The sequence below is a fragment of the Metopolophium dirhodum genome, chromosome 5 (genome assembly GCF_019925205.1).
Source record: "Metopolophium dirhodum isolate CAU chromosome 5, ASM1992520v1, whole genome shotgun sequence".
NCBI lineage: Eukaryota > Metazoa > Arthropoda > Insecta > Hemiptera > Aphididae > Metopolophium > Metopolophium dirhodum.
In genome coordinates, this window is record NC_083564.1 from 754,405 (window position 1) to 763,456 (window position 9,052).

Here is a 9,052-nt window from a genome sequence, read left to right on the forward strand (position 1 = left end):
TTTTTTTTTTTTTTTCCTTTAGAAACCGCAGACAGGGAGGGAAGTAGGTTTCCCCATTGCTGCCTCCCTGCCTACATCATTTATTGATAACAACAAACAAACGACAACAACAACAAACAACAATTATTATTAAACAACATACGGGGGCCTCTAACCACCCACATTTTGGCCGTTTCAGCCCACATCATAAAGCTTAACTACGGTTAATTCATTGTTGAGGATTTGGGTCCTGGCGCTGCTGAAGTTGCCTTGTCCTCTCCATCTCCTCCTTCTGGCCCATGATCATTTCCACCATGCTGCAGAATAGCTGCCTGTGGGTGTTAGCGGCAGCACACAACCTCTTCCTCTGTGCTGGGTCGTCGGGCAGGTCATCCGGGTGTAATCCGCAAAGGAGATATGTAACGTCCTCCGGGCGTACAGCCTTCCGCAGAGCTGTTGTTAGCTCCGCCCTTGCTGCCTCCCATTCCGGGCAGTAGAACAGCGTATGCTCTGCGTCGTCATTCGCGGCTGAACAGTGGACACACTCCGGACTGTTCTGCCGCTTCTTCTGCCAGAGATACTTCTGGAAGCATCCATGGCCCGTTAGGGCTTGGGCCATGTGGAAGCTCACCGTCCTCGGGCCGTGGTACCACCACCTGGCCAAGTCAGGGATTAGCCGTTTCGTCCATTCGGCCTTAGTTGTCGACTCCCAGAGCCCTTGCCATTGTCGGACAATCTCCGCAGTTGTTTCACACTTCGTTGGTGTGGCACCAGTCCTCTTCGCCTTTGCTGTTCTCCTCCTGCTAACGGCCTGAAGAGTGACTGGGGGCATTCTGGCCAGCACGAGGGCGGCCATGTCTGACACCGTTCGATAGCATCTCGCGACCCTCAGCGCAGCGACCCTCTGCGCTTGCAAGAGTAGGTTGCTGCTCTTTTGGGTCTCCAGAACCCGTTCGGACCAGACAACTGCGCCGTAGAGCAACCGGCTGTGTACTACGCTCATTAGGAGGCTCCGCTTACTCTGTGATGGGCCACCTACGTTTGGCATAAGCCTCGCCAGGGCAACCGCTGCCTTCTTCGCTCCAGCTGCAACCGTGCTGGCGTGTTCGACAAACGAGAGTCGGGTGTCCAGCTGAATACCGAGGTATCTTACCGAGCGCTTGACCGGGACTTGACAACCTTGTATGTGCAGGCTCGGCTCTCGAAGTGAGTGTTTCTTCGTCAGCACTACACACTCTGACTTCTCTGGTGCCAGACGGAGGCCATTGGAGGACATCCAACCGACAATGTCTTCAAGGGTGGGGTTAACTAGCTGTTCGATGAGCTCCATGTTGTGCGCGACTGCCACCACCGCTACATCGTCTGCGAACGCAATTATCCTTATGCCATCTCGCACCGGGAGTCGGAGAACGCCATCGTAAAAAATGTTCCATAGGAACGGTCCCAGGACAGATCCCTGCGGGACACCACATGAGACGGGCATGCACAGGTCCTCGTCGACTGCCAGGTTCCTGGCGTGCATGTACGATCTAAGAACCCTTATCAGGTACTCCGGTGCAGCTGATCTCCGAAGAGCTTCGTCGATTAGGTTCCACGGCGCCGAGTTGAATGCGTTCTTAACATCCAACGAGATAAGTACGCATAGGTGCCTATCCTGCACTGGGCCGCGATTGGCTCTCTCGACCGCTCTCAGGACATCCTCAACTGCGTCAGTGGTTGACATTGACCGTCTGAAACCATACTGCGAATCGCTGATTGCTCCGGTACCAACGATGTGCTCCTCGAGCCTGTTGAGCAAAATCCTCTCGAAGACCTTGCCAGCCCCGTCTAGCAGACTAATCGGCCGGTAACTGGACGGAAGGTCCGGCGGTTTGCCCTGCCCCTTGTGCAGCAAGACCAACTTCGCACGTTTCCATTGCGTCGGGAAATCTCCCTTTGCGAGACACGCGTTATAGCATTCCAAGAACACCTCTGGAAATCTGCTATAAGTTAGCCGGATGATCTCGTTCGGAACGAGGTCGGGTCCCGGCGCCTTTCCCGATGGAAGTCTGGCGACGGCGCGACCCACTTCGTCAGCAGTGATTAGAGGCGTCGTAGTGGCTGCATCTGATAGGTCGACTAGGAATGCCGGTACCTCTATCTCCAGTGGGATGTCTTCCCAAACCGGTGGAGGGGGTGACGGAAACAGTCCGCGGGCCACGGCGACGGTCAGTTCCCGGTCCATGGTCGGAGTACGACGTCCAAGCCTTTTGGTCACCAGCCTATACGGGACGCCCCATGGGTCGCTGTCAACTGCCCGACACAGCTCTGACCAGCTGTTCTCCTGGGCCTTCCGTATCGCCAGTTTGAGCTCAGCCCTCACCCTGCTGTATGTTGCAAGCTCCGGCAATCTGTCTGTCTGTGCGGATCTGCGGCCCGCGCGCTGATACGCCCTCCTGGCAGCTATGGCAGCCTTCCGCAGTTCGGCGATGGAGTCGTTCCACCAGTGTACTCTCCGCCTCTTCTGGAAGATTGTTCTACGTGGCATAGCCGCTTCGCACGTAGCTGTCAGGAGGTCGTTGAGCCTCTCGGCGTGCTTTGCAGCGGAGGCGTCGGCCAGCAACGGGCGTGGAGGTCCAGTCAGGTTCCAGAGGACGTTGGCCGCGTCAGGGTTTAACTTTTTGATGGACCACCCCGGTAACCGTGTAGCCGCTGATTCGGGCGGAGCTGTATCAACCACAGGAAACGTAAATACGTAGTATATATAGTTGTGGTCACTAGCGGAGTAGACATCATCTAAGACCTCCCAGTCCGAGATAGCTAGGCGGCTGTTGTGTGCAGCGCGCATGAAGGTGACGTCAATGACTGACGACGCGTTGACCCTTCTATACGTCGGCTGTGTGCCAATGTTCCTAACGACCAGGCCCAAAGTCGAGGCGAAATCGGACAGCATTGCCCCTCTCGCGTCGTTTGTCGCCGAACCCCACTCCGCGGAATGCGAGTTGAAGTCGCCGGCCACAATTAGACTCGCAGTCGCAACAGGATGGCGACGTATCGACCCTTCTAGACCACACAGGAAGAGGTCGAATTCCTGAAGGGAGCAGTTCGGCGAACAGTAGCAGCTGTACACCGTAACCGTCCCGACCCTCGCCCAGGCGAAGCCGATGCCGGCACCTTGGTCGGCGATGACCGCGTCAGACTTGGCTGAAACGTATACCGCACACTTGCCATCACTGCTACCGACCCAGTGATCAGAGTCGCCCATGGCCCTGTTGTAGTCCGATAAAACCGCCAGCGTCGCGCCTCTCTCGGCCATCGTCTGCAGCAGAAGCTGTTGCGCCGCCCAGCAGTGGTTCAAATTAATTTGTACTACACCCGTCCCCGCTGGTGTGGAACCGCTCCGGGGGTGACTCTGGTAGTGGCTGATCATAGCTTCTTCCTACCCTCCTCGTCGACAGTTTTCGCGAACACGTTTATCGCCGTGGCTGAAGCGTTGCAGCTGGCAGCCTTGTGTCCTTCTTCTCCGCATCTTCGGCAGCACCCTGTCCTGTCCGGTCCCACGCAGTCCTTAGACATATGCCCAAAAACCAGGCAGTGGAAGCACCTGACCTTTGGGTCAGCCAGTGACACCCTGCAGTTCACCCATCCGACCCGCAGTCTGCCCGAGCTGATCAACCCGCGTGAGGAGGCCTGCGGGAGCGAGACTAGGGCTGTCTGAGCGCCACCAAACCTCTTTCGGAGGCTTAGTATCTTCACGGCTTCTAGGTTGACGTCGACAGCTTTTGCCACTGCCTCTGCGACCTCGTCGGCTCCGGTCCACTCGTCCAGGTCGCGGACTTCCACCGTCATCCTTTGCTGGAGGGAATGTACCTCGACCTCCGCGCCGGCTGATCTGACGACTTCAGCGCGGACAGCCTCAAACCGGGCCTGGTCACCGCGGATCTCTATAAGAAGGCCGCCGGATTTGGCTTGGCGTACGCCAACGATGCTGTCGCCGATGACGTCGACGTTGACGCCGCCCCGAATCTTCTTCGCCAGTTCTGGGAAACCTTCAGCACCTACCTTCACCAATAGTGCCGCAGGGCGCGTTCTGTTGCGCGGCTGTGGGGTGGGTGTCTTCCCGAGGTTTCCAGATGCTCTCTCCAGCCGGGGCTCTCCTCCCGCTGCTTTCTCCGTTGTTGCCGTTGTCCGCCCTTTCGGCCTCCCCTTCCTTACCACGTCAGTCCATGATTGTGGCGCGACCATCATTTGACCTGCGTCTTCCCGGGTCGTTGACTGGGCTGGCGCTTCGCCGATGTCCCACCAGCAGGGAGACTGCGTGCCGGCTTCTGCAGAAGGGGCTTTTGGTGGGTTGGCGTCACAATTGGTTCTCTTTAGTTCCTCCTCCTTTCTGAATAGCCTTTTGGTATCATTGAACGCCATGATCACTTTCTTGTGACAGCCCTCCATGGCGTTGAGCACTTCCATTAGGTCACTGATCGCGGTTTTAGCTGTTTCTGAACGTAGCTTATCCTTGATACCTTCCAACGCCGCAGCCTTGGCAAGCAGTAGTTTGATGCCTCCGTCTTGAGTTGCCACGCATTGGCCTAGATGACTGAGGGCCAAATAGGCTGGCTCCTTACCTGCCTCCGCAAGGTTCTTGCCAGTTGCACCGGAGGGGTCCATGGCAAGGGGGAGGTCCGGTGACCCTTGCCCCCTTTGTTGCTACCGCTTCTCCACTCAGCAGTGAAGCTAGCTTCGGGTGTGACTAGTTGGTCACTCACCTCACTGTCCCTATCCTAACTCCTCCCCTGGGGGGGAAGGGGGGTAAAAACCTGCGGGAACTTATTGGGGATCGTCCTGGTAGGACAGAGGGTTTCGGGAGGGCAAAATTTTTCTCCCGAAGCTCTAAAATCAATCCCCAACGAGTTATCCTCAAAAAACTGTTTTTGGAGGCAAATTTAAATTTGGCGCCAAAGGACAAATAAGGCCGTCAGTTGGCCGCCGACACTAGGCCACACGCCGTCGGCTGTTCCCCGTCGCCTTATCACGGGGCAGTTCTTCCCCCGACGCGAGAATCAGCTGTTTCGCCGGAATTCCCGTTTTCCACACGGCGGCTTTGGGCGGCCGTGCAAAGAGATAGGGGGTAAAGAAAAACTCGGTTTACTCACCCGTTGTTAGTCGGAAAACTACGGTCGAGGTGGCCGCGGCTTCGTCTTCACCAGACGCGTCTTCTGGGCCACAGCGCGTGAACTTTCCGCGTGTGTTTCGGCCCAAATCTTCACGGCGGCGCGGGGCTTGTCCTGTGTGCTTACTCGGCACCGAGGGGTCCGGGGTGGACGCGAGATGCACCGAGCCCTTCAGGAGGGTCCGGTGGGTCTTAATCGGGCCGACTCGAAAACGACACCGGCCCGAACGCGCACTTTTTATCAAAAACACGAATAGTGCGTAGCACAGTAGCTCAATACACATAAAAGGCACGATAAATGAGATTTCTCGGCGAAAACTCAACCGATTTCGACGCGATTTGGACTGGTCGACGCAGAATAGCGTGACGCTTCAAGCGACAGCTAGCGCGTAAAAAACAGTTAACTAATTACGGAGAAAAATAATAAACCAGCGGGAGCGACGCACGGACACGTCTGATCGTCACGACAGCCACCGCTGAACAACCCTAACCTAACCTAACCTAACCTAACCTAACCTAACCTAACCTAACCTAACCTAACCTAACCTAACCTTTTTTTTTTTTTTTTTTTTTTTTTTTTTTTTTTTTACAGGTTGAACCGAACACTGAGGGTGGTACTGACGCGAGTCATTTCACCCCTCGGTGCCCATCGTTTATTTAATAAAATACTTAATCTTAATACAATTTACATAATTATTATTTACAGGCAATAGAGGGCCTCTAACCCTCAAGGTGTGGCCTTCGGCCCACAGATAGATATCTTAACTACGGTTGGTTAATTAGTGCTTGACGGCGCCTCTCTTCAGCTTCCTTCATTGATAGTACTTGGGTGGCGAAATTTCTGACCGCGGACCAGTTCTCCTTGGAGCGCAGCATCATTGGGATGATGGTTCGCGGGCTCACATCACATCCTAGGAATATGGCGAGATCGCGTCTTCGTGAAGCCCAGGCATCGCAGATGAATAGAGTGTGATTGGCGTCGTCACATGCGTCGCCACAGAACCAGCACTCAGGGGACTCTAACTTGCCAAATCGGTGCAAGTATTGAGCGAAACAGCCGTGACCAGTGAGGGCCTGGGTAAGATGAAAGTCTACGTTGCCGAATTTCCTCATCACCCAAGGCCTGATGTCGGGGATCAGCTGAAACGTCCACCTACCATTGGAGCAAGTGGCCCAGCAAGATTGCCAGTCAGAGAGCAACGTTTCTCGGATAGTGCTGGGTAGGACGCCAGACTGTCTTCCATTGAAGAGATCGCGGCGCTCGGCTGCGAGTAGGTCGATCGGAGGGGTATCAGCGAGGAGTAGGACCGCGTCTCTCGATACGGTGCAGTACGCTGAGACCACCCTCAGCGCAATCCTGCGTTGGCATTTGGCCAGTTCTTCGATACCAGTATTGGACATCCTTCCAGACCATACCGGGGCGCCGTACAATAAAATTGAGTGAACAACCCCTGCTAGGAGTCTTCGCTTTCTTGGAGTAGCAGCGCTTATGTTGGGAAGAATCCTTGACAAATTTGACGCCACCTTGCTTGCTTTGGCGGCCACGCTGGCCGCGTGCGTGGTGAAATTGAGTCGCTGGTCAATGTGGAGGCCCAAGTATTTGACGCTATTCACCGCTCTAATCTGAACACCGTCGATGGTAATTCGGAGGTCATTGTGCGTCCTTGTGTTGGTGATCACGATTGCCTCGGATTTCTGGATTGCCAAATCAAGACCCATCACTTTCATCCATCTGACGACAGTGTCAGCTCCTTCAGAGAGAAGTCGTTCCAATACACAGATGTCCTTGTCTTTGGCGATGAGAGCCACATCGTCCGCGTATGCTAGAAATTCGACCCCTGAGGGGAGAGGCTCACGCAATAGGCCATCGTACATGATGTTCCACAGGGTAGGGCCAAGGACGGAGCCCTGCGGAACACCACTGGTGACGGCTGTGACAGATTCTGTGCCATTTGCTGTCGAAGTTAGGTAGCGGTCATGGAAGTAGCTGTGCAGAATGCGTAAGATGGGAGTAGAAATGCCCTTGTCTTCGCAGGCGAACAGAATCTTCTCCCAGGAGGCTGAATTAAAGGCATTTCTAACGTCGAATGTCAGAATGCCAATCTTCTGACCCGCTGAGGTCTCCACACAGGATAAGAGTTTTTGGATAGCGGCTATGGTGGACCGGCCTTTCCGGAAACCAAATTGACAGTCCGCTAGGTCATCGCCTCGAGCCAGCTCCTCAGTTATGCGGTTTTCTACCATTTTCTCAAATAGCTTGCCTGCAGTGTCAAGAAGACACAACGGGCGATAGGACGAGGGTACGTCTAAAGGCTTGTCACCTTTCCTGAGAAGAACAAGTCTGGCCTTTTTCCACGCAGTAGGGAATCGGCCCTGCAGGAGGCACTCGTTTGCAATGTGAAGGAAAGGTGCGGGTTGTTTGTTGATGAGAATTTTGAGAATTTCGCTCGTCACTCCGTCTGGACCAGGGGCAGTACCGCTCTTTAGTTTTTTACACGCTGATTTCAGCTCCTCTAGGTCGATCTTCCGTGCAGGGGTCGACAATGATGGGCAAAAGGTGTTCAGGTGATTAATCTGGTGTGACGGAAAGAGGTGCTGGATTATAGCTGGGAGCCTTCCTGGGAGATTAAGCCCGGGGATGGGAGTCCTTACATTCATTCTTCCCATTACAATCTTGTAGGGCTTTCCCCATGGGTCCCGTTCGACGTCGTCACATAGTTGTCTCCAGGCTTGATCTTTGGCGTTTCTGATTGCTTTAACGAGGGCCAGTTTCGCGGATTTTGCAGCAAGCTCTTCATCAGTGCAGGCGGCAGCACCAAGGCGTCGGCGCTTGCGCTGGAAAACACGACGCAGATGGTTTGCGGTCTTGCGCAACGCGCTTAGGCTCGGGGACCACCAGTGTACGCTCCTCCTTTTACCTTTATTGTCTGCCAAGGGTAGGCCACAAACGGCGTAGAGCGCCGAGTTCAGATTGATAGCCATTTCATCCACGTCAGTACTGTTGCTGAAGTGTAGTAGTTGACCGGTCGAGAGAAAGGACGCCAGAGCGGGTGCGTGGAGTCTCCGAGAGTATGTCGCGTTGACTGGCTTAATGGGCGCGGACAAGAGAGTGAACTGGATGTAGCTGTGATCGCTTAAGGTCACCGTGTCTAAGACAGACCAATTAGATATTCTGGAAGCCACACGGGGGGAGGCCAGAGTGATGTCGATCACCGAGGAGCCAGACGCCCTCTGGAAAGTGGGGGTCGTGCCAGTGTTGCATATAATGAGGCCTAGGGACTGGATGAGGTCCATCAGTGCATCACCTTTCTTGTTATTGGAGCAGCTGCCCCAGGCGGAATGGTGCGCGTTGAAGTCTCCACAAATAAGAGAGTCTCCGCTGTGACTTCTAATGCTGTGCTCAAGGTTGCTGAGAAACGCAGAGTATTGGGCGAGGTTGGGGTCAGACCTGGGGGACCAATAACAAGAATAGATGCGGAGGGTACCAGCCTGGATCCACGTGAACCCTGGTTCAGTAGGGCCGACTATGTCCACTGGGAGACCACGGAGGCATGCTATAGCCGCTTTACCGTGAGCGTCGTAGTACCATGCGTCGACCTTCGTTGGGCAGGGCTCGCTGACGATGAGGAGATCGACGTTGGACTCTGCAGCCTGCTGTAACGCCAGCGCTTGAGCTGCCTTGCAGCAGTTGAGATTGATCTGTAGGAAGGTACTCATGATAACTGGTCAGGACGCACCTCGCAGCCCCGAGCGTTTGTACCAGATGGGGTGATTGATTCACTCTTGCTGTTTGTGTCCGTGGCTGACGTAGATTCGTCAGCAGGGGAGGGACAGACTGCTACAAGATGCCCGGATTCTTTGCAGCGAAAGCAGCGACGTTTCTCTGCACCTGTGCATGCACTGGCTGAGTGCCCTTTCTCTTTGCAC

The 9,052-nt window shown here is 54.8% G+C and overlaps 1 protein-coding gene across 1 annotated transcript; it reads right to left on the reverse strand.

Annotated features, from left to right (window-relative positions):
* Positions 1–7,694: 7,694 nt before the first annotated feature.
* Positions 7,695–8,842, reverse strand: LOC132944702 (uncharacterized). Its single transcript, XM_061014179.1, has 2 exons — positions 7,796–8,842; positions 7,695–7,739 (listed from the first exon to the last, which is right to left on the reverse strand). The coding sequence occupies exons 1-2, from the start codon at positions 8,840–8,842 to the stop codon at positions 7,695–7,697; spliced, it is 1,092 nt and encodes a 363-aa protein (XP_060870162.1).
* Between the last annotated feature and the right edge of the window lie 210 nt (positions 8,843–9,052).

Coding starts and splice junctions, on each gene's coding strand:
- LOC132944702 (XM_061014179.1), bottom strand. CDS start 8,842: ATGAGTACCTTCCTACAGATCAATCTCAACTGCTGCAAGGCAGCTCAA. Junction 7,740..7,795: donor GGGGAAAGCCCTACAAGATT/GTAATGGGAAGA, acceptor TCTCCCAGGAAG/GCTCCCAGCTATAATCCAGC.